This window comes from Phacochoerus africanus, chromosome 11 (assembly GCF_016906955.1).
Source record: "Phacochoerus africanus isolate WHEZ1 chromosome 11, ROS_Pafr_v1, whole genome shotgun sequence".
In the NCBI taxonomy this organism is placed as follows: Eukaryota; Metazoa; Chordata; class Mammalia; order Artiodactyla; family Suidae; genus Phacochoerus; species Phacochoerus africanus.
Window position 1 is genome coordinate 108,725,670 of NC_062554.1, and position 24,860 is coordinate 108,750,529.

Genomic DNA, 24,860 nt, shown 5'->3' on the forward strand with positions numbered 1-24,860 from the left:
GTCTTGGCTATTGCAAATAGTGCTGCAATGAACATTGGAGTACATGTGTCTTCACGAGTCGTGGTTTTCTCTGGGTAGATACCCAGGAGTGGGATTGCTGGATCAAATGGTAGTTCTGTGTTTAGTTTTCTGAGGAATTTCCATACTGCTTTCCACAGTGGTTGCACCCATTTACAATCCCACCAACAGTGTAATAGGGTTCCTTTTTCTCCACACCCTCTCCAGCACTTATTGTTTATAGACTTTTGGATGATGGCCATTCTGGCTGGTGTAAGGTGGTGTCTCATAGTGGTTTTGATTTGCATTTCTCTAATAATGAGTGATGTTGAACAACTTTTTGTGTGTTTTTTGGCCATCTGTATGTCTTTGGAGAACTATCTGTTTAGATCTTCTGCCCATTTTTGGATAGGGTTGTTTTTTAACCTTTTTTAAAATTGAAGTGTAGTTAATTTACACTGTTGAGTTAGTTTCAGCTGTACAGCAAAGTGATTCAGTGACACACACACACACACACACACGTATGTTCCTTTTCAGATTCTGATAGGTTATTACAAGATACTGAGCACAGTTCCCTGTGCTATACAATAGGTCCTTGTTTATTTTGTATATATAGTAGCGTGTATATGTTAATCCCAAATTCCTAATTTATTCTCCCCCCCCCAAAGTTGTCAGTAAATACTTATGAATTATCCATGGGTTTTGCTGGTGACAAAATTAGGCAGATTATCTTTATTATGGCTAGGATATGTTTTGAGGAGCACAGGTTATAGGGATACAGTTAGGAAGACAAAATAACCATTTGATTGTCATTCGATTTTGGTTTGTGTGGAAAATAACTTTCCTAGTTTAAATGGGATCAGTGCAAGTGAGATGTGATGACAGTGAGACTCATTAGTTGGATAGGAGCTTGAGTCTGAATAGGGCAACATATTAACCCCTGAATTTTCGTTTTATACCCCAGATGTACTTTTTGTCCCAGTTTTCCTTTTCCTTGTTTGTCTGAGGTACTGTTATCTTTATGTACTTTGCAGGTGTCCTAAATTTGATATGTAGGGCTTATTTGCAAATTTTCCCTTTTCTCGAATCTCTTTTCTGCTTGCTCCTACTTGACATTTCCCTCTGTGTCTCATGGCCCTTCCTCAGTATCCCCTCCTCCCATAGATTGCAGGCCAGCCATGGGCACCTCATGCTTTAAATAGTTGCCATGTCCTCCTGTCTTAGCCAGTCCATTCTGTCTATCAGAATTATCTTTCTAAAATTCTGTTTTTAACCAATTCCCCGTTTAAAGGCCTCTTAAGACTCAGATCTATCCTTGTTTAAATTAATCTCCTTATTTAGATACGGACTTGAGAAACTTGTCTTTATCTATAATTATCTATAATGTCTTTTCAGTTCTTCATTGAAAATTCTCTCACCCAATGAACGTCAGCTTGCTGTCCCTGGTCTTCTTAAATACTGTGTTCTCTCTGAACTTTTCTATGATTGGCTCTTCTTTGCTAAGCTGTTACCCTCTTTCTTCCCTGTTGCCTTCCAAACCTTGATATAAACTCATCTGTCATCTTTATTATATTACCACTAGCAGTTGTGATATTAATCTTGTTTATCTTAGTATTGAAATATTTTGTTGCTGTGGATTTTTTTATGAATAGGAGTAAATTCTTTTGACATAAACTTTATTTATTTGCTTTTTAGGGCCGCGCCTGTGGCATGTGGAAGTTTCCAGGCTAGGGGTCTAATCTGAGCTGCGTCTGAAACCTATACCATAGCTCACAGCAATGCTAGATCTTTAACTCACTGAGCAAGACCAGGCATCAAACCTGAAAACTCATGGATACTAGTCAGATTTGTTTCTGCTGAGCCACAACAGGAACTCCCTGACATAAACTCTATGGACCATCAATACTTGGTTTTGCATTTCTAGAATTTTATTATATTAAATGATTCTTATGAATAAGATCGTCAAGTGAAGTTTGGAGATCCTTACTTAATGTTAGGTTTTTTATCTTTTTAAAAAATTATTATTTTTGTCTTTTTAGGGCTGCACCTGTGACATATGGACATTTCCAGGCCAGGAGTCGAGTTGGAGCCGCATCTGTGATCTACACCACAGCTCACGGCAATGCCAGATCCTTAACTCATTGAGTGAGGCCAGGGATCAAACCCATGTCCTCATGGATCCTACTCGAGTTCATTAACCCCTGAGCCATGATGGGAACTCCTAGAATTATTATTATTTTTATGGCCGCATCCACAGCATATGGAAGTTCCCCGGCCAGGGATTGAATCCAAGCTGCAGCTGTGCTTATGCCACATCTGCAGCAATGCCAGATCCCTTAAACCAATGCGCCAAGCAGGGGATTGAACCCAGGCCTCCGCAGGGACCTGGAGGGACTTGGATTCTTAACCCACTGCACCATAGTGGGAACTCCTTTTTTTTTTTTCTTTTCTTTTTTTGTATGGTTATTTTTAGTTGATTTAGTTATGTTTCATTGATCCTAAGACAATTTTTTTTCTTTTTTTTGGCTTTTTTAGGGCCATATCTGTGGCATATGGAAGTTTCCAGGCTAGGGGTCAAATTGGAGCTGCAGCTGCCAGCCGCAGCCACAGCAGTGCCAGATCCCAGCCATGTTTGTGACCACCACAGCTCATGGCAACGTTGGATCTTTAATCCACTGAGGCCAGGGATCGAACCCGCATCCTCATGGATATTTGTTGGGTTCTTAATTCCCTGAGCCACAATGGGAACTCCAGAGACACTTTTAAACACTGAAATAAAAATGTATCTAAGAATTGATGATGGGTCATATTGTAATTTGCAGCATTTTTTCATTTCTTAGAGGTACATAAAATAATGAGTTGTAATGATTGATGACATACTACATTAGGTAATACAATATTTTTTCTTAAAACTTTTTCCCCTGTAAACAGTTTGTTTCCTCAGATATGCTTATTGATGAGGGGGGGGCTTTCATTTGTAGCTTTTAAAGTTTGTTGTCTATTTTTAGCTCTGAAGTACTGGGTACAGACATCTACTTATGAAAAAATGTTACTGTATTTTAGTTATATTACATTTTCCCTTAAAAATTTTTTGATACTTAAGATAAGCCTGCTGTTTAAATCTATTTTTTTTACTTTTAGGTAGAAGATGAAACTGTTTTACATAACATTCCTTATATGGGGGATGAAGTTTTAGACCAGGATGGGACTTTTATTGAAGAACTAATTAAAAACTATGATGGGAAAGTACATGGGGATAGAGGTGAGTATTGTGTTTATTCCCTTGGAAAAGGGGTCAAAGAATTGATATTTTGATTTTTTTGGGGAAACGTAGTTATGAAAAAGATTTTTTTTTAATATTAAAATTGCTGGACTGTCCTGGGTTTGCAAGCCTACGATTCCTTAGCAATAAAATTAATTAGGAATAAGGCTTTGTTTATGTGACATGCTCAAAAATACCTTCCTGACTAGGCACCTTGCAGGACCTGAAATTCTGCTAATAGAGTCACAGCTTCTGTAATTTAACTGGAGAACCCTGTTAAAGTGCCTGGCAGGAGGGTCAGATGTGTAGCCTCCTCATCCGTTACCATCATGAGCAAATAGACAGCAAGGTCTGTCAAGATACATTGTTTGGAGAAAAAAGGCCATAGTTAGGTTCTAGAGAAATAGGCTGTTGTAGCAGGCTCTGAAAACTTGTGAAAATGAAAAGTGTTGTTAAATTATACTTCTTACTTTGCCTCAATGCAGTCCTGAAAATGATCTTGCCCCTACACTTTAATATTAATGTTATAGTGCTAATTGGTAGGCTCCAGCTGTTTCTGCCAAAGTAGAAAAGGAACATGAAAACCCTTGTATATTTCTGATACTTGACCTGATGAATTTCAGAATGTGGGTTTATAAATGATGAAATTTTTGTGGAGCTGGTGAATGCTCTTGGTCAATACAATGACGATGATGATGATGATGACGGAGATGATCCTGATGAAAGAGAAGAAAAGCAGAAAGATCTAGAGGAGAACCGAGAAGGTACGTCTATCTGTTAGGTTTGTGTGCAGCCATTAGAGCATTTTTCAAAAACCGTGGAATACAGATAAACCTTCCTTCCTTTTTTTAAAATTTTTTTTTGTTAAATATCACCTCAGTGGTAGGATAATCAAAATTAGGATATTTTTTGTAGCATTTAATCCTGCACTTCTACATCTTTATTTCCCTTGGCTAGCAAAAGGACATAGGAGTTGTGGGTTTCCCTGGACAGTCATCATAATCATATATGCAATGTATTGATCATTTGATGATGTACAAGTAGTATGCTCATCACTACTTACATGCATAGATCTTTTTGATCTTCAAATGTTCCGCTAGGTGGATTTTGTCTCATCTACTTTGTGGCTGAGGAGATGGTTTGAGTAAGGTGAAGTAACTTATTTAAGATCATAGGATCGGAAGAAACAGGACCCAGAAAACTGTAATGAGAACCAGCTTTAGCTGACCTCAGAGCACCTGCTTTAAACCCCTACACTAGTTATGGTTTATCAGAAAAATAGAAGATTCCAACTTCTATTATCCAATAATTAGTGGAGGCTTGACAGAACTCATTTAAAACAGCACAGAAGGATTTGGGGAAGAACTGCAATTCCGGAGTTCTTTTTTGGCACAGTGCAAACAAATCAGACTAGGAACCATGAGGTTGAGGATTCAATCCCTGGCCTCACTCAGTGGGTTAAGGATCCAGCATTGCCGTCAGCTGTGGTGTAGGTCACAGAGGCGGCTTGGATCCCGAGTTGCTGTGGCTGTGGTGTAGGCTGGCAGCTGCAGCTCCGATTGGACCCCTAGCCTGGAAACCATTTGCCTCGGGTACGGCCCTAAAAAGCAAAAAAAAAGAACTGCAATTCCACAGAAGCATAGAATTTTTGTAACAGCACCTTAGTGATCATCTAGTTCATCTCCTTCATTTTACAGGTTAGAAGCAGACCCGGGTGGGTCATGGAATCAGTTAGTGGCAAAGCTGGGATTAGAACCTATGTTTTCTGCCTCCCAGTGCACTTAAAACTTTCCATGTTTGATTTTGAATTTTTGTGTGACCTGCCAGACAAAGCATTCCAGGTACTTGTAAAATGTATTGGAAATAAGTGAAACAGAATTGATAATTTCTTGGAAAATCAGCCTTGTTAAGTGTGGAGAAAATGAAAGACTGAAAGCTTGTTCACTTTGATTCTTTCTTCCTTTCACATTTTCCTGTTTAGATAAAGAGACTCGCCCACCTCGGAAATTTCCTTCTGATAAAATTTTTGAAGCTATTTCCTCAATGTTTCCAGATAAGGGCACAGCAGAAGAGCTGAAGGAAAAGTAAGATTTGTTCTTTTGACGTGATCTTGCCTTGTATGGCATGTAACTCACCACTTTGGTTTTTTAGGACTAGAGCTAATGTAGCTGATGAGCCCCTGCTTCATGTGTTACAGAGCCTGCAAGGCACCTGAGCCAATGCGTATGTATCTCTGGTACCCAGTACTGTACTCTGGCTGTAGATAGAATGAATATATACACATGCACACATACACAGTTTACATGAGGATGTGTAAAAGGAGATTTCTCTGGACAGTTGTAGAAATTTTAGTTGCAGTTTATTTCATTTTAATGAATATAATGACAGGTCTGGATCACCTCATGAATTTGTTTCTTGATATACCACGCATATTTAATTGGCTCTTTATCTAAAGATTGTTGTAGGCAAGACCTTTTTTTCTGTTTTAGTCAAGATAAACATCAAAAATAATACACAGGACCTTGTTGAAATTATACTTTCAAAAACCTAATTCCTATTTCACCTTCACCTCCATTTTTCTTGGTTGATGTTAGGTACAAAGAACTCACCGAGCAGCAGCTTCCAGGCGCGCTTCCTCCTGAATGTACCCCAAACATAGATGGACCAAATGCCAAGTCTGTTCAGAGGGAGCAGAGCTTGCATTCGTTTCATACACTTTTCTGTAGGCGATGTTTTAAGTATGACTGCTTCCTACATCGTAAGTTCAGTTATTGTACGTTTTCATTTTCTATCTTTGCTGTAGAATTTTGTCTTAAAGCTACTTGGAAATTGTTGTCATTTATTACCACTAGAATTTGTCATTGAGTCTTGTGTTTAAGATTTAAAAAAATGGTAGGCTTAGAGTATTGTTATTTTTTAATTTGTTACTTGAGGGTCACTCTGAAGTCTTACATGTGTTGAGTTTTGTTTACTATCTCCCACTAGTAATACAAGTCAGGGATTTTTCCATGAGTGTTAATAACTAAGTGGCTGTTTTATAACAAAACTTACTTTCAGCTATTGACAGCCCAGAGCAACATTGCCAATATTGATGAACCAATTTTACTGAATAAGAAATTGGCTAAAAAGTTGTTTATATATAATCTTATCTATTTAATGTTTAATCTTTTTTTTTTTTTCCTTTTTTTGGTCCTCTGAATAAGTTACTTAAAAACAAACAAACAAACAAACAAAACTTGTGGAGTTCCCATCGTGGCTCAGTGGTTAACGAATCTGATGAGGAACCATGAGGTTGCGGGTTCGATCCCTGGCCTTGCTCAGTGGGTTAAGGATCCGGTGTTGCCGTGAGCTGTGGTGTATGTTGCAGACGCAGGTCAGATCCCACGTTGCTGTGGCTGTGGCGTAGGCCGGCGGCTGCAGCTCCGATTTGGACCCCCAGCCTGGGAACCTCCATGTGCCGTGGGAGCGGCCCTAGAAAAGGCAAAAAGACCAAAAAAAAAAAAAAAAACTGGCATTTGAATACAGGTAAAACTTAAAATGTTCTTAATGAAATTTAAGTATGGCACAAGATGATTTTACTTTCTTTTTCTGACATTGCTAGGGAATGAGTTTTCTTGGTAAATTTTCCAAGTAATTGGAACTTAAGTACAGTTTAAAAAGTACCCAAGCTACTTTTGAGGCATGTATTTTGGAAATATATTTCCTATCTCCTAGTTCCTCAGCAGTTTACTTAGCTTTTTGTGTGACCATCTGTAGCATAGCAGTTTTGTCCCCTGTTCTAAATGGGTTCATGTTGCTTTGCATTTTTGAGTTCCTGTGCTCACCTTTTACAAGTTTTTTCCCTCATAATCTAGTGGTAGTGCTTAATGTTAATTAGCCTGCCCAGGCAGCTATATCTTGCCTCGTTTTGCATTTTTGCTCTACTTATATTTGTTGTAGCACATGATTTTGTTATGTGATGTATTCCTTGGTCTGGAAATTGTAATGTACATGTGGGGGGGGGGGGTATCGATGGTTTAGTTATCTTAAATGAGAAAAACCTGAAGTAGACTTTCAGAATTATTCTGTCTCCCGTGTGGTTGCTGCTGTTAACGACATTGCTGATCTACTTTAAATTGAGATATGGTACTTTCACTAATCTATTGAAGTCAGCCATTTGTTACCCCAGCCATTGTAGGACTATCAAGTATCTTACTTGGGTGTGGCAGCATTGTCTTCACACCGCCCACAGAACAGTTGTCTTGAATTGCATTTAATTCCCTTTTACACATGATCATTTTATAAAGTAATGTCCAGTTCTTATTTAAGTATATTACAAATTGCATTCAGATGTCAACTATAGCAAGAAAGTTTACTGGGAGCTCTTCTTGGAGTCAAAGAAATGGTCCCTAGAATTTCCTGTTTATAGATGTAGCATTTGATGGATCTTTGTTGTACAGATGAACCAGGGCAGGAGATACTGCCCTTGAATGCTATTGCAAGAGTTATTTGTGCTTTTCCAATTTGAATGGTTTTGACGAACTTTGAACCTGCTCATCATCTCAGTATTCAGGCTAGGGAGAGGAGTGAGTGCCCACCTCCCTTTGTTCTTCTAGAGCCAGGCTCTTTGTAATATAGCCTTAATAAAGTCCATAGATATATCATGGCTTTACACTGATTTTGACAAAATATCACACACTATATATTTTTCTTAGGTAAAATAAGTCATTAAATAAATTATTAAACATACCTGTTAAATGTAGCACTTTATGCTTTTTGCTCTTTGTGTAATGGGTATAATACAAGCTGTCATGAGGATTAAACTAATTCCTTACTATGTACGAAATACTTAAAATAGCACTTGCTTGTGTTTAGCTATTATTTAAATAAATCATCATTCACATGATTTTCAAGAAAATATTAAAATATGTCCAGGAGTTCTTGCTATGGCACAGCAGGTTAAGGATCCAGCCTTGTCTCTGTGGTGGTGTGGGTTTGGTCCCAGGCCTGGCACAGTGGGTTAATGATCCAGCATTGCTGCAGCTGTGGCGTAGGTCACACCTGCAGGTTGGATTTGATCCCTGGCCCAGGGAACTCCATATGCTGCAAGTACAGTTGTGGGGGGCGGGGGGCGGAATGAGCCATCCAGTGTGTCTCCCTGCCCTTCTGTTCTGTCCTCACTCCCCTGTAGGTAAACCTCTTATGCTCTTAGTTCTTCTGTATCTTTCTCTGTTTTTGTTTTTTGTTTTTTTTTTTTTTTTTTTTTTTTTTTTTTTCTGGCAAATACGTTCTTTTAGCAATCACCATATACAAATGGTGCCATACTATTCAGGCTTTTTCCCTTTTGGACTTAATATTGTAGGTATTATTATTGCGTAGTCTCCTGTTGTAGGAGGCCCTATAACTTAATGAGCCCATCCCCCAAAGGTCAACCTTCAGATTGTTTAAAGCCTTTTGCTATAGAAATGCTACAGTGGGTGGGAGTCCCTGTCGTGGTGCAGTGGTTAACGAATCTGACTAGGAACCATGAGGTTGTAGGTTCAATCCCTGGCCTTGCTCAGTGGGTTAAGGATCCAGCGTTGCCATGAGCTGTGGTGTAGGTCACAGACACGGCTCGGATCCCGAGTTGCTGTGGCTCTGGCGTGGGCCGGCAGCTACAGCTCCGATCGGACCCCTAGCCTGGGAACCTCCATATGCCATGGGAGCGGCCCTAGAAAAGGTAAAAAGACCAAGGGGAAAAAAAAAAAAAAAAAGAAAGGAAAGAAGGAAATGCTACAGTGAATAATTTTTATTTATTTATTTATTTTTGCCACAGCACATGGAAGTTCTTGGGCCAGGGATTGAATCCAAACCACAGCTGTGACCTATGCCATAGCTGCAGCAACACTGGATCCTTAACCCATTGTTCCAGGCCAGGGATTGAACCCGCACTTCAGCAGCTACCTGAGCTGCTACAGAGATAATGCTGGATCCTTAACCAGCTTTGCCACAGTGGGAACTCTTAAGAGTGAATAACCCTCCTTGTACCTTTGTGTCCTTTCCCACAAGTGCAAGTAACCTGGTCCACTCTGTATAGGTATTGCCAGATGACCTGCCATGTGGGATCTGTCAGAGTAAAGAACTACCAGCAAAGTAAGCCTGTTTCCCAGAGGCCAACCAATAGATTGTGTTAAAAACTAATCTTGATTTTATTGACTGAATCAGTGAAATGGTTTTAGCATGATTTAATTTGCATTTTTTCTTCCTATATGTTTAAGAGGTTCGTATTTTACTTTCTCCGGACTATTTTTATCTTTCTGGCTTGTTGGTCTTTTTGATGTCTTGAAGCTTTTTGTATAGTTAGGAAATTAGGTTTTTGTGATGAGTTGCAATTTTTTTTTTCCTAGTTTGCTATTTGATAAAAATCCCATAAGCAAAGCTAAAAAGGCCTTTTAAAAGGTAATCGAATTTATCAGTTGCCTTTCCCTACTCCAGGATTTTTAAGGGTGTTGCACTTTTTTTCTAGTACTATTCAGATCTCTTTTTTTTTAAAACATCTAACTCTTTGATTAATTTGGAATTTATTTCTGTTAGAATGGTGGATCCAGCTCCTTCTCCCCATATCCAAGGCTGCTTGTTTCCCCTCCATTTATCAAGTCCTTTTTGGGCTCCCCAGCGCTGCTGCCTCTGTCCCTGTCACCATGTGTGCTGGGGTCTGTTTCTGGTCTTCAGGCTCCATTCCTTGAGTCTGTCTGTCCAGGGACTTCGTTCAGAGATCTGGCCATTCATTTCTCTATGTAAATTTTAGAATCAGTTTGTTTGAGGAAAAAAAAGGTCTAGGAGTTCCTGTCATGGCTCAGCAGTAACAACCTGACTAGAATCCATGAGAACTTGGGTTCAATCCCTGGCCTTACTCGATGGGTTAAGGATACAGCGTTGGCATGAGCTGTGGTGTAGGTTGCAGACGTGGCTCGGATCTGGTGTTGCTGTGTCTGTGGCGTAGACTGGCAGCTATAGCTACAGCTCGGGTTCAGCCCCTAGCCTGGGAACCTCCATATGCCGAGGGTACAACCCTAAAAAGCCAAAAAAAAAAAAAAGTCTAGGTCGTATGTTTGTTAGAATCCCATTAAATTTTCAAATTGTCTAAGGAGAAATTGACATTTTAATGTAAGGCCTGCAGTTCTTCTGTGGTGCATCGGGTTAAGGATCTGATGTTGTCACTGAAGTGACTTGGAGCTTGGGTTCCATCCCTTGATCTGGGAATTTTCACGTGCTGTGAGTGCGGCCAGAAGAAAAGTAAAGTAAAATAAAGTACGGCTTATGTGTGCCTGTCTGATACTCTCAGGTTTTCTTCTTGTAGCTCTCGTACACTCTTTGATAAGGTTAAATGTGTTGGGTTTTTCCTATATATTGCTACCTTACGGAGTTGTCCTTGTTTATAGTAGTTTCTCAGATTCTTTTCCAGCTGTAATTAAACTATCTACAGTTATGGATGTTTCTGCCTTCTTTCTACCCTTTAGCTTCCTCCTGTCTAATTGTATCTTCAGTGCCATGTTGAATAGTAGTGCTGCTAGAGATGCACTTCCTATTGCTGCTGGATCAGTTTTGGAAAATTACCTATTTCATTCAGGTTTTGAAATTTATTTATGTAAAGTTGATCTGTGTGTTCTAATAATTCTTTTATTTTTTATTTCTGTGATCATTCTTCTATATTGCCTTTATCCTTTTTTCTTGAGGTTAAAAAGTGGTTTGTGTATTTTATTTTAAAAATCTGTTTTGTGTTTTTTTTTCCCTCAGAATCAGTTACTATATTAATTACTGCAATTCTTCTGTTCTTGAGTCTGGTGTTGGTGTTTTCATTCTTTCCTCTTTTTGGGGGGATATATGTATTTAGCATAAAGAGTTGTACCTAGAGCACTGTTTCAGCTTCTCTTTTAGGTTCTGATATTTGGTATTACTACTAATTTTTTAAAAGAAATTTTAGGAGATGTTTTATATTTCCTCTAATTCCTTTTTTTTTTTTTTTTTTTTTTTAGGGCCACACCCTCGGCACATGGAGGTTCCCATGCTAGGGGTCGAATCAGAACTGTAGCTGCTAGCCTACAGCACAGCCACAGCAACTCGGGATCCGGGCCACATCTGCAATCTGCACCACCGCCGGATCCTTAACCTGCTGATCGAGGCCAGGGATCGAATCTGCATCCTCATGGATGCTAGTCAGATCCATTAACCACTCTCTGAGCCACAACGGGAACTCCTATAATTTATGTCTTTTGCCTTTGCTTGAAAACTTTTAGGTAAGATTTTTTTCACCAAGATTTTATAGATTGCTTTTGAAATTTAAAACAAAACAAAGACCCTCAATTGGAGTTCTCATTGTGGCTCAGTGGTTACGAACCCATATTCTCTTCTTTATGTAAAATTTTAAAGTATCTTGCTTTAATTTTCCATCTAATAATTTTCTGGATCAGGAAATTTTATATGATCTTTTTTCCCCTGGTATTATACTTAGTTTGAAATGTATTTCATAACTTATTTTAAATACTAGTATCTTAAGATACCTATTTAAAAAGATTATGTTCAGTATTCTGGAAATCTAAAAAAGTCTAGATATTTCTAGAATAGGGAATTCTTTAATTTTTAAAAATTTTTTATGGCTGCACTCTTAGCATATAGAAGTTGCCAGTCCAGGGATTGAACCCTGAGGCACCCCGCTACGTGAGGCCAGGGATCAAACCTGTGGCTGCAGAGGGAATTCTTTATACACTTAAGTTTTCTTGAAGAATTGACGTTTGAAATTCTGCTGTGGAAAATGTAGTTATAAGAATAGTTCTCAAAAAAAAAAAAAAAGGAGTTCTGTTGTGGCGCAGTGGTTAACGAATCCGACTAGGAACCATGAGGTTGCAGGTTCAATCCCTGTCCTTGCTCAGTGGGTTAACGATCCGGTGTTGCCGTGAACTCTGGTGTAGGTTGCAGACTCGGCTTGGATCCTGCATTGCTGTGGCTGTGGTGTAGGCTGGCAGCTACAGCTCCGATTAGACCCCTAGCCTGGGAACCTCCATATGCCTCGGGAGCGGCCCAAGAAATGGCAAAAGACAAAAAAAAAAAAAAAAAGAATTGTTCTCTTTCTCTAGATAAATGCAGTGTGAAAGTAAGAACGATATTTTAAAAATTTTAAAGTACTTTTGATTATTATTAGTATGTTAGTTTTTCCTTTATGGCCTGAAGTTTTTCTTTTCTTACCTTGGAGACTGTGTAATTGTGGCTTATGACGAGGACACTGTCACCTAGTCCTGATGTAGAAACAGCTGTCTCAAGACCAGCAGAGGCTTCTGTCCTCATTCGTGTATGTGTATGTACAGATACTTGCATGTCTTCTGCAGTGAATTGGGGGAAAAATATCAATCTGTAGGTATAGTATGTATTAGAGGAGAAATGCAAACCAAAAGCAAGTTTTACCAGAAATGTGTTGGTCAGTTATGTGCTTCTCGTTCCTGACAGTCTTCTTTTTGGATGGATGTGACCTTAATTCTGTATTTAGGGGTCCTCACCTGTGCAAGATATCATCCAGGGCTAAATTAGCCAGATGGTATCAGGCTCTGTTCTGGGAAAAACCAACTCACCTACTTGAAACAGAATCTGAACTTTGAATTTCTACTTTTATTTATTTTTAAATTTTTTTTTGTCTTTTTGCCTTTTCTAGGGCCGCACCCATGGCATATGGAGGTTCCCAGGCTAGGGGTCCGATCGGAGCTGTAGTTGCCAGCCTACACCAGAGCCACAGCAACACAGGATCCGAGCCCCATCTGTGACGTACACCACAGCTCATGGCAACGCTGGATCCTTAACCCACTGAGCAAGGCCAGGGATTGAACCTGCAACCTCATGGTTCCTAGTCAGATTCTTTTCTGCTTCGCCACAACGGGAACTCCTGAATTTCTACTTTTAAAACTTTTTTTTTCTTCTTTCTTCTTTCCCTCATCGCTCTGTATTCATTTCCCATTTAAGTTCTATGGATAGAAGTATGGCTTTTTACAAGTATTTTAAAAACGATTTGTTTCATGAATCTGTCGCTTGTTTTTTCCCAGTTAATTTTTGTTTTCTGTAATTCTGAATAGGGCATTTCTAGTATTTGCCTTTGTGCACTGGAAGCAGCTTTCCCAAGTTGTCACTGCTATGCTAGCACTCTTCATCAGTATGGCCATGTACCATAGTTTGAATCTCTGTTATATCATCTGGGAATTTTCAGTTTCAAACACTTTATGTTTCTAAAACGTGTTTCATGTGACCACTATATTTCCCTGCAGAGGGAAGCTGACTGCAGGCTCCCCCTGGGTTCTTGAATTGTGTGCAGTTCAAAGCAGCTGAACTGTAGTCTTCTGAGGCTGACCTCATTATCTTTGAAAATTGGTTTTTTTAACAAGTGGTGTCCCGTTCTTCTCCCCTGTTTGACCAGCTAATTTCTTAATTCTTTATAAATTAAGAAATTATAAATGTCAGAATTCTTTTGGTAAAAAGAGGAAATCTGATTTCTACGTAGAGGATATATCAGTTGTTTCTGTGGAGACATTAAAGACCTAAATAAATGTTTATAATTAGGCTCAGGTGTTCTTAGGGCACTTAGAGAATACATTGCGATGATTCAACAATAGCTTGAAGGAGGAGTTCCATAATGTAAACCACCTGTTAGCAAAAATATAATGTATTAATTGACTTTTTCCTTTGGAAATGGGGAAATGAAAAAGTAAATATTTTATAGTTATATTTGGATATTTTGTGTTTATTTTGCAGCTTTTCATGCAACACCCAACACTTACAAGCGGAAGAACACGGAAACGGCTCTGGACAACAAACCTTGTGGCCCACAGTGCTACCAGCACTTGGTAAGCATGTGCAGTGAGGTTCCACAGGGTGTTTGAGAAGTCTTAACTTTGAACTTGGGCGAGGTCTATAAAGTCAGTGGTAACCTTGTTGTTCCCATAATTTTATTGGCCATATATTAGGCAAAGATTTCTTACCCATATTTCTTTGTAGCTCTTATGTACTGCACATCCCAGTCCTTCATTAATCTTGGATTATTCTTTATCTGTGTTAATCTCTTCAATGCATGGAGGTCTTTAGGATCCAGGACTCTTGAACCTTCCACAAAGCCCATGAGTGTGGGAAGCACAGATAACCCACTTGCACCCAAAAGCGCGGTGACCGTAGCAGTAGTTCCCAAGCCTTTCTCAGAGCTGTAGCCCTTCTTTGAGTTTTAGTCCCACTGTAGTTTGAACTATATTATATATAGATCCCATAGAGGTTTTGGGTTTTTTTTTTGTTTTTTTTTTTTTTAATGATGGAGAAAAGGTAAGGGTTTAGGAAAATAGGAGGTAGAAAAGTTGTTTTTTACCGGTACTATCTTATTTTTACCATTTCCCCTCTTTGAACCAAGCCACTCCTACCTAGGAACTAAATGGGTATATATTGCCTGTTGGATTTTGGACAGAAGATTCATTGAATGGCACCTGCAGAAGGTATCCTATTTTTAAGCAATTTGGTTTTTGTAGAATGAAGTATAGAACTGTTGGCTGCTCTGAAACTTCTCCCTTCTATTGCCACTAAAGAATGGAATTCTGGAGCACTATTTTATAATATTCTTTACAAGACAGAATTTTATTTGGCTCATCTAAAATGTGTCTGTGGTCTCTGTAATCCATGCTCTCACCATTGTTTTATACTTTCTGAGACTGGATTATAGCACTTCATAATGCAGAATGTAACCCTCACCGCCTTGTTCCTCAAGTTCCTTTCATGTCTTCCTGGGGCTGTGCATCCCTCACAGGGAAAGAAAAAAGGGGGATATTTTACTAGTAAGGCAGAAGGTGACAAAGTTGAGCATGTGTGTATGTTTTGTGTTCTTTTTGAATACTTTAAATATTACCATAGAAAGGAATGTGTTAGCTTAAGAGACCCTGAAATAGGAAAACAGATGCACTTAGGTATATGATTCCTCTTAATTCACTTTAAAATAGATTGTATTATATAAAGTATATTTTGTATTTTAACTTATCATCAGTTAGTATAGAACTGTCTTGCCTGATTTTTTACTTCTCTGGTACAAATATTTCAGACCCATATTTACCTTTCTGAAATCTTCAAACCATCAAAAGCGATTTAAAACAATTTTATTTAGATATGTGATGATTTATGAAAACCACATATTGTGATGAATTTGACTAACATGCTTAAGCAGTCCTTTTTTTTTTCTCCTCCACGAAAATGAGTTGTGGGACTTTACCTTGATGTCTACACTTTTCGCTTTGTAGGAGGGAGCAAAAGAGTTTGCCGCGGCCCTCACTGCGGAGCGGATAAAGACCCCACCAAAACGCCCAGGAGGCCGCAGGAGAGGGCGGCTCCCCAACAACAGCAGCAGACCCAGCACCCCCACCATCAACGTGCTGGAGTCGAAGGACACGGACAGTGACAGGGAGGCGGGGACTGAGACTGGAGGAGAGAATAATGACAAGGAAGAGGAAGAGAAGAAGGACGAGGCCTCCAGTTCTTCAGGTGGGTCCTGTCTGGTGACTGGGTCTTACTGCCACCTTGAGTTGCATTTTGTGGAGATTAAGGGTGCGGAATGTGCTAATTAGTTTTCAGTTCACTGAGAAATGCAAGACCAGAACTGGGTAGCTGACCTCTCACTGCTTGTCTTCTGTCCCACACCCACCCTGGCCTGTGCTGGGGGTTGTCTGGGTTATTTGAAGTTTGATGATGCAGCTTATTTGCACTCTTTGGGTCACTTTCCTTTTCGTAATGAAATGCTGATCGTTCCATTTAATATTCTTGCTGTGGGTAAGAGAGAGAATTAGAACTACTACCACTGTGTAACTGATTGGATTTTGGTCGTCCTTTCAGCCCTATGAATCATACCATGAATAGTAACAGTAAAACCCGACTTGCCTTCATTGTAGAACACAGCCTTCTACGTGTTCCATTTGACACAGGGATAGCTTCCACCGGGGAAGAGTCTTACTGGTGGTTTTTAGCCTTAGTTTCTTCTCAGATATGATTCACTCCCTGTTTTCTTAAGCACACCTCAGTTTTACTTCTTAATACAGTTCTCCAACTGCCATTTTTCTCTCTCTTCTTCTCTCCTCTGCCATTTCTTAACCAGTGGTTAATTTCGGTTTTTTAGAAGCAAATTCTCGGTGTCAAACACCAATAAAGATGAAGCCAAATGCTGAGCCACCCGAGAACGTGGAGTGGAGTGGCGCCGAGGCCTCCATGTTCAGGGTCCTCATCGGCACGTACTACGACAACTTCTGTGCCATTGCCAGGTTGATCGGGACCAAAACATGTCGCCAGGTATGCGTGGCTGATAAAAACACTGTCATTAGAGAGTGTCAGATGGAGAAAATGTGGCCACTGTACAAACCTATGAACAGCCGTGGTTATTACTCTTATTCATCTTCTGAAAAGAAGTATATTTTTCTTTTTTTTTCCCACTGAGAGGGAACTGAAAATTATTCTTTCAGCTCTAGATGTTTCAGGTTAGGTGGCGAGGGGTTTTAAAAACCAGGAAGAGTTTACATGTAGCTTCGTGGTTCCCAATCAGAATGTAGTAATTGGAACGGCATCACCAGAGCAACAGGTAGTTTCTGGTGTGAACGAGCAGACTGGTTGTTTGACCAGATGGTCCTCATGGCCCCATGACTGTGCCTCTTGTCAGGTGTATGAGTTTCGAGTCAAAGAATCCAGTGTCATAGCGCCTGCCCCCACCGAGGATGTGGACACTCCTCCCAGAAAGAAGAAGAGGAAACACCGGTGAGTCAGCAGGCAGGCGCTTGGAGGGCAGTGGCTCTTCCACCTGTCTGTTCGGAAATAAACTTACATGGCCTCAGAAGTAGACCTGTGGGGGCTTGTTTCCACGGGCGGTTGATGGTGTTTTTCTGTAAGAACACAGCGAACGTAGCAGTAGGTTTGGCGTGTTGTCATAAAAGTGGTGGTTACTGGGGTTCCTGTCATGGCTCAGTGGTTAACAAATCCGACTAGGAACCATGAGGTTGCAGGTTTGATCCCTGGCCTCGCTCAGCAGGGTAAGGATCCGGTGTTGCCCTGAGCTGTGGTGTAGGTCGCAGATGCGGCTTGGATCCCCTGTTGCTGTGGCTCTAGCGTAGGCTGGAGGCTACAGCTCCGATTGGACCCCTAGCATGGGAACCTCCACGTGCCATAGGCGTGGCGCTAGAAATGGAAAAAAAAAAAAAATGGTGGTTACTGTGCTACATTTTAGTTACAAGGAACCATTTAGAAGCTCCAGCAGTAAAGGCTACAAAAACCATCATGTGAGCATTTGCCTGTGAACTTGGGAGTGCTGAGCCAGTTCTCATTTTCAGAGCCTGAATTTCCATGCGTATGGCATTGACCCTGATACTCTTCACGCCTACCCTGCTGCCACCTGTGTAAGCGAGTGACATGACAGTGAAGGTTTCAGGTTGATTTTCTGTCAGAGCAGAAAATCATGGATGGCCTATTTGCTCTGACCACCATCCCCCCACCCTCCCTTTTTTTTTAGAGATAATCGCAGTTGCATGTTGAGTAAGGGGAAGTTTACATTATGCTTCAAAAATTGTCTACATGTTCATGTTACATGTTCTTTAATAAATGTGGGGTCTACTTAATTTAGGCTTTAGTAGATGCTTTTGCATTTATTGCTTGGATTCTTTCTAGCTCAGTTGAAATGATCAACGATTCCAGAAATTAGAGGCTTTGGATTGTTGGAGTGTCATCCAACTCGGATAAGCCATGAAGTGGGCACTCCCTGGCTTAAGTGACTGGGCACCTGTCACCTGAGGCTGCAGCCATGAGGCTGTTTCCAAGTCATTCCCAGCCAGGTGGAAGCTGGGTTGTGTGCAGCTCGTCTTCCATAGGGATGAGAGTAGCTGTATTGATGGCACAAGCTGACCCTTTAAATTTCATCTGTTGCACTATGACCACGCACTCTGGTGTCACAAAGGTGATGTTGTTTTCTTCATGTTTTGCAGGTTGTGGGCTGCACACTGCAGAAAGATACAACTGAAAAAGGGTTAGCATCTTTCCATTCCACTTCACTATTAACTTAATGTCTACTTCTTATTTGTCTTAGAATGGTAATTGGATTAGAGTTTGAGGTATTCTGATGTAATTTTTGTACACTAAACCAGTTTAAATGGAGCCTGTCTGTTGGTGAGTTTCCAGTCAGTCAAAGAACAGCTCTGGAAGTCTAAGACGTGTAAAATGGTGCCCTGGCATTCCTTAGCTCTCGGGGGGCAGGGGTGGCTAAATGGGGTGTGTGAAGGTGTAGTCATGGCAAGAAAGAGGTCATGGGGAGAAAGAGTGTTTGCTGGTTGTGTGTGATCACCTTGCTGCCCCCTGGACTGATGTGGGTGCTGTTTTTGTGTAGATGGCTCCTCCAACCACGTTTACAACTATCAGCCCTGCGACCACCCACGGCAGCCTTGCGACAGTTCGTGCCCTTGTGTGATTGCACAAAATTTTTGTGAAAAGTTTTGTCAGTGCAGTTCAGAGTGTAAGTATGTGTTGATTTGATGTAATCGCATGAGAATTAAATAGGGTATTGGTCAGCACTTTAAAACCAGATCTTCGATAACACAAGGACACAACAGCTCCTGCGTGTTGTTGCCTTTAGGAGTTTGACTTAGGCCACAAGGTGCATGGAGCCTGGGAGAGGCACTGGGCACGACCAGCCAGCCTCCAGGCTGAGGCACGCATGCCAGCAGGTCAGCAAACATGGATTGAAGGAGCTTTTAACTTAAACGAAGGCATGATAAAAGTCGGCACAGACTGTAAGGAGAATCTAGAAAAGGCTACCCAGATACTTTTCTGGACACCAGATATTGTCGAGAGCTAAGTCGGTTTAGTCTTCAGAATCATTGATCAGTTGTAATTAGTTAATGAAACTGCACATACAACTTGGATACCAAGGAAGTGCCTAGAACACTGTCAGAATGGTGGTGAACCACCCATATGATGTGGTCTAGATCCTCCTTCACACTTATTTTATATCAAAGAACTTTCAGTACATACCCCATCAACAGGAAAATGGAGAAGCAGGACCTTAGTGGCCCTTTTCAGTGTGGACAGCTTCAGCTTACCCACCGTGCATTGGCTGGTGGGTTACCTGAGTTACCCTGGGGCTTAGCACAAAACTGTCTGCACCATTACACAAGGGTTTTGTTTGATGAAGAATCTCTCTCCAAAGGTCAGAACCGCTTTCCCGGATGCCGTTGCAAAGCCCAGTGCAACACGAAGCAGTGCCCGTGTTATCTGGCTGTCCGAGAGTGTGACCCTGACCTCTGTCTTACTTGTGGAGCTGCTGACCACTGGGATAGTAAGAATGTGTCCTGCAAGAACTGTAGCATTCAGCGGGGGTCCAAGAAGGTATAGTGTGATCACTTTTGGTTGGCTCTTGAAAGATGTCAATGCCTGGATAGTCTCAGACTGTGTGGCTGGGGCAGGAGAGTAAAAGTGACTAGTGAATGGTACAGTTGATAGAAGGAAAATGGTTGATCTTTCTGCAGCATAGTTTGGTGTAAGATGAGCCAGTTAAAGGAGTTCCCATTGTGGCTCAGTGGTAACAAACCCAACTAGTATCCATGAGGATATGGATTCAATCCCTGGCCTTGCTCAGTGGGTTAAGGATCCATTGTTGTTTACCTTAAAACAAATGAATGATGTTCTCATGGGAATATGGAGACCCATCTTTATCAAACACTATTCCACTTTACTTTTTGCACAGAGTAAAAGATGGAATTTCCCATGGTAGTTTTTGTGGATTTACTTCCTGTTTCTTTAATAAGCTTGAAAATAACACAGCCAGGAATTAAATAACTGAAGCCTAGGAACTGCATGGAGGGGACTTTAACTGTAGCAACCAGAAAGTTTATCACTGAACAAAAGAAACTAACATGTACATACTAGGGAAGCTCAGAGGGTAGATGATGGATTTCTTTTTCAGCTAATCGTTTTTATAATGGCTGACATTTATTGTTTAACAGAGAGCAGGCATTGGTCTAAGTGCTTTGTGTATTCATTAGTCTTCATAACCCCCCAGTTTAGAAATAATCATTAAACCAGAAGTTATAAGGCTTATACAAAAAGCTGGGACTGAAATCCATGCTTTCTGGCACAGATCCTGCCTGCTAATGAACTACCCCCACATCTTTAGGTTCTTGAAGCTGGTGTAATGAACTGAAGTCAGACTGCTGTTAGGCCTCCTCTGGGAACTCCGTTCATGGCCCTGGTGTTACCCGGCATTCATAGGGTTTTGCTCCAGGTTCTCCCATCACACCTTTCACCCCAAGAAACCTCATTTCTCCCCCAACCCCATACTTTCCATTGTATGATAAACCTCCCTTCAGCTTGTTCAGAAAGTGAATAACGCTAATGGCAACAGGTCTTTTTAGACAGCTTTTACCTCCTAAAACAGAAAACTTGTGTAGAGACTTTTTACCAACTGGGTTTCATCTGCTTAACAACACTTAGCCCAGTGAGTTTTTGGTCTGGGAAGTTCTAGGGAAACACCCCTGACAGCTGGGTGTAGATTGGGTCAGAACAAGAATGAATTGGGAGCTTGAGGGGATTAGTCATCTTAAAGGTCACAGGAAAGTTAAGGATCCAGGATGAAAGGTTAGTGTATGTTTGCAAATGAATCACCCTCCCTGTAAAATTGACGGTGATGACCATCTTGTGTTGGCTAAGAACAGAATGCTGGCCAAGGAGATCACACCACCTCGTGGTAGTTCCTGTGCTGCCTTGAGCTGGAAGGAGACCCCCATCCCCAAGGGCAAAGTGCCCTGGAAGGAAGGGCAGAACTTTGGCAGGAAGAGGAGCTAGTGAAGAGCCAGGAGGTCCTACGGGATGGGACTGGACCCCCAGTGGCTGGTGACAGGGGTTCCCTGGGGAGGTGTGGGGGAGCAGGCATCCCTATGGTGGGAATGCGTCAAGTGAAGTCCAGCAAGTCCAGGGCTTAAGGCAGGACAGAGAAGCAAAGTGCGGCATCACTGGACACCTCAGGCAAGGATGCAGTCGGAGGGACCAACACAGGTAACATCATTTCTATAAGAGAGGGACACTTGTGCTCTGTACCTGATTTACAGAAACCAAAACGGGTTTTACAATTTGTCAGCCCCTTTGATAACATGCAGGCAGCTGACAGCCTCCATCTGTGGTTGAATTACCCTGGTTTCATCCGTAGTTTGATTTGTCCACCTTCACTCTGCTATGATTACATAATTGTGTTTATTATTCTCTAGCATTTACTGCTGGCACCATCTGATGTGGCAGGCTGGGGGATTTTCATCAAAGATCCTGTACAGAAAAATGAATTCATCTCGGAATACTGTGGGGAGGTAAGGCAGACAGTAGGGTGGCCGTGACCACAGGTGTCCATGTGTATTGTCTATAACCACTTTGTTTTGGATTGACTTTCATTGAGCAAGTCCATTGGGTTTGATTAGAAATGAGTTAAAGGACGTCCCACTGTGGCTCAGCAGTAATAAACCTGACTAGTATCCATGAGGGTGCAGGTTTGATCCCTGGCCTCACTTGGTAGGTTAAGCATCAGGCATTGCTGTGAGCGGTGGTGTAGGTTGCAGATGCAGCTCGGCTCTGGTGTGGCTGTGGTGTAGACTGGCAACTGCAGCTCCAATTTGACCTTGGAACTTCCATGTGCCACACATGTGGCCCTAAAAAGCAAAAAAAAAAAAAAAATTTTTAATTTTTTAAAAAAAATGAATTAAAAATGTCTTTTCAGTTTGGACTTGGAGGTTTGCTTTCCTTGGAAGCAAGACCATTTCAATCCTTGTCACATACAACTTTTATCACCTGAGGTGAGGAAGAGCATATGAGCTGTAGGATTTAGTCTGTTCTACTTAACCCACAGCCTAATTCCTGAGGACCTGGAAATGATGCTGTTATTAGTCATCTGCTGTTATTAGTTGTAGGGTTTGGGTGGTTTCCAGCTTATATTTTGTATTGAGTACAAAGACTCAATCACTTTCTCCAAGGGTAATTACTTTTAGACTTGGAAATATTTCTAAGTCATGGTCCCTAAAGTATCACCCTTCTCTGGCACAGTGGTGTGCAGACTGGACAGGAGACTCTGACCACAGTGACCCTCCGCTGCGCAACTGCAGGCCCCGAGCGCTTGACAGGCTTTGGTGCATTTTCCTCATAGGCTACCCTGACCCAAAACAGCTTCAACCCTGTGTCTTTCTTTTTAGATAATTTCTCAAGATGAAGCAGACAGAAGAGGGAAAGTGTATGATAAATACATGTGCAGCTTTCTCTTCAACTTGAACAATGGTATGTTTACGAGTTAGAAGGTGTTTGGTTCCTGGGTCGCACTTGCTGACCTTCCAGTGGCTGAAGAGTCAGAAATGACATCAGAGGCTCCTCTTGTCAACGGTGTGTGTATTTGGAAGGAGCCCTGGCCCAGGCTGGACACCCGGTTGGACAAGTATAACTTATGTCTCTTAGTGGTGGAGGGTTCCGTGGGCAGAGTTGGCTTGGCACACGTCCTCCAGGTAGAGCCTCCGACCTGGGGAGGGCATGGAGCACCGACTTCTGAAGAGCCTCTGCTGTTCCCTGGGTGTTCTCAGGACTGCAAGGATAGGGAGCTGTGTTTGCAGATGGTGATTGTAGGTGAAAAACATAGCGGATCGTCAGTGGCTGGTGGGCGTCTGAGGAGGGTGCTGAGGTGCCTGACACCTTGGGACAAGGTGCTCCTTCATGAGTAAATGCCACAAATCGTATAATAAGCAAAATTAATGTAATTTTTTTTGTCTTTTTAGGGCTGCACCTGCAGCATATGGAAGTTCCATGCTAGGGGTCGAATTGGAGCCAAGGCAGCTGGCCTGCACCACAGCTCACAGCACTGCCGGCTCCTTAACTTAACTGGATACCTTGGGTTTGTAACCCACTGAGCCACAGCGGGAACTCCAAAATTAATATAATTTTAAATATGAAATGTTTTGCTCAGCAATATGTATTCTGAGAATAGCACTTTCTTTCAAATGTCCCTTCATACTCAATCAAGTTGGTTGATTTATTTGCTTTTGAAAGCAAACCCTGAACTAGGGTTTATTAAATAAAGTTTTATTTCCAGAATCACAGTTACCTTGTGTTTATTGATCTGTAACTGAAATAATTTATTGAATTGTGCTTATATTTTCTCTGTAGATTTTGTGGTGGATGCAACCCGCAAGGGTAACAAAATTCGTTTTGCAAATCACTCAGTAAATCCAAACTGCTATGCAAAAGGTAGGTGCTCTGGGGGGAATTTCTGAGGGTTGATGGTGACGCGGGTAGTTGAAGGAAGACATTCCTGCTCCCCTCACTGACACAGCTGTCTCTTTCTAGTGATGATGGTTAATGGCGATCACAGGATAGGGATTTTTGCCAAGAGAGCCATCCAGACTGGCGAGGAGCTGTTTTTTGATTACAGGTTGGTACATTTCTTGAGTCACCAAGGGCGTTTTCTCCCTGGATTTGGAGCTGTGGACAAAGGCCAGCTCCTGGCTGGCTCTTCTGTCACCGGACACCTGGTCACTATTAGATTATGCCATCTTGGTAATGCAGTTTCCATTATATAAGTAACGCTTATTTTTAAAGTGTAATAAAAAGAATGCAGAAAGCTCTGTTTTTACCGTTTGGGTCCCTTCTATGGGAAGAGCTGCACCAGTTGTCCAGGTGTCCAACACAGGGGCCCCGGAGGTGGTGGTGGTACTGCCACTGGGCATCCAGCTGGCAGCTTATACCATCAGCTCTGGGGGAGAAACTGACAAGCTCTTAAATGTGGTCAGAGGAACAAACCCCATGGCTGAAGGTACATCCATCCAGAAGCTAGTTTTTTCAAGTGCTGACTTGTCTTAACCTAGGACCCCTCTAGCCAGTTGCAGTGGCAAATCGCAGCACAGTTGAAGGCAAGACCAAACCAAAGCTTTAGCAGGAGGTCACCTAAGCCACTTTGCTCTGAGCAGAAGCAGCTGGTGGACTTTCCTTTGGGTGACCTATAGTGCAGTGGAGGCACAAAGGGTGGCTGGGGAGAGAGCTTGGGGGGAAGGGTTGTACTATCTCAGTTCGGTCCCGTCCAGAGCTCAGCCACTTTGCAACTGAAAATAGTCCCACCACAGAGCTGTATGCATCGCCTTCTTTGAAGGTGCCTTTCTGCACACAGCTCGGTACTGGGATGTGCTTTTCTTTGTGGCAGCTCAGCAAGCTTGGCTATGGTGGATCTAAACCCTGGCTGAGGGTGCTCACCCCTTTTTGTGCTGTTTCAGATACAGCCAGGCTGATGCGCTGAAGTACGTGGGCATCGAAAGAGAAATGGAGATCCCTTGACGTCCGCTACCTCTTCCCCTCCTCTCTGGAACAGCTGCCTTAGCTTCAGGAACCTCGAGTACTGTGGGCAATTTAGGAAAAGAAAATGCAGTTTGAAACTCTCAATTTGCAAAGTACTGTAATAATAATTTATAGTCATGAGTTTAAAAATCAACTTTTTATTGCCTTCTCACCAGCTGCAAAAGTGTTTTGTACCAGTGAATTTTTGCAATAATGCAGTGTGGTACATTTTTCAACTTGGAATAAACAATACTTGAACTTC

The 24,860-nt window shown here is 41.6% G+C and overlaps 1 protein-coding gene across 6 annotated transcripts in view; it reads left to right on the forward strand.

Moving 5' to 3' along the window:
- Window positions 1-24,860, forward strand: part of EZH2 (enhancer of zeste 2 polycomb repressive complex 2 subunit) — a 64,988-nt gene extending 40,128 nt beyond the window's left edge. For 4 of the 6 annotated variants that reach the window (XM_047752480.1, XM_047752483.1, XM_047752481.1 and 1 more), the window contains 16 exons: window positions 3,139-3,259; window positions 3,883-4,023; window positions 5,241-5,343; window positions 5,854-6,032; window positions 14,009-14,100; window positions 15,526-15,766; window positions 16,395-16,564; window positions 16,929-17,023; window positions 18,241-18,281; window positions 18,639-18,764; window positions 19,458-19,636; window positions 21,511-21,606; window positions 22,480-22,561; window positions 23,438-23,518; window positions 23,618-23,702; window positions 24,538-24,860. In XM_047752480.1, coding sequence (XP_047608436.1) covers window positions 3,139-3,259; window positions 3,883-4,023; window positions 5,241-5,343; window positions 5,854-6,032; window positions 14,009-14,100; window positions 15,526-15,766; window positions 16,395-16,564; window positions 16,929-17,023; window positions 18,241-18,281; window positions 18,639-18,764; window positions 19,458-19,636; window positions 21,511-21,606; window positions 22,480-22,561; window positions 23,438-23,518; window positions 23,618-23,702; window positions 24,538-24,598 — 1,893 coding nt within the window. In that variant the 3' untranslated portion in view covers window positions 24,599-24,860. The remainder of the gene's footprint in view (window positions 1-3,138; window positions 3,260-3,882; window positions 4,024-5,240; window positions 5,344-5,853; window positions 6,033-14,008; window positions 14,101-15,525; window positions 15,767-16,394; window positions 16,565-16,928; window positions 17,024-18,240; window positions 18,282-18,638; window positions 18,765-19,457; window positions 19,637-21,510; window positions 21,607-22,479; window positions 22,562-23,437; window positions 23,519-23,617; window positions 23,703-24,537) is intronic. The other 2 variants (XM_047752482.1, XM_047752484.1) reach the window with 1 other exon arrangement.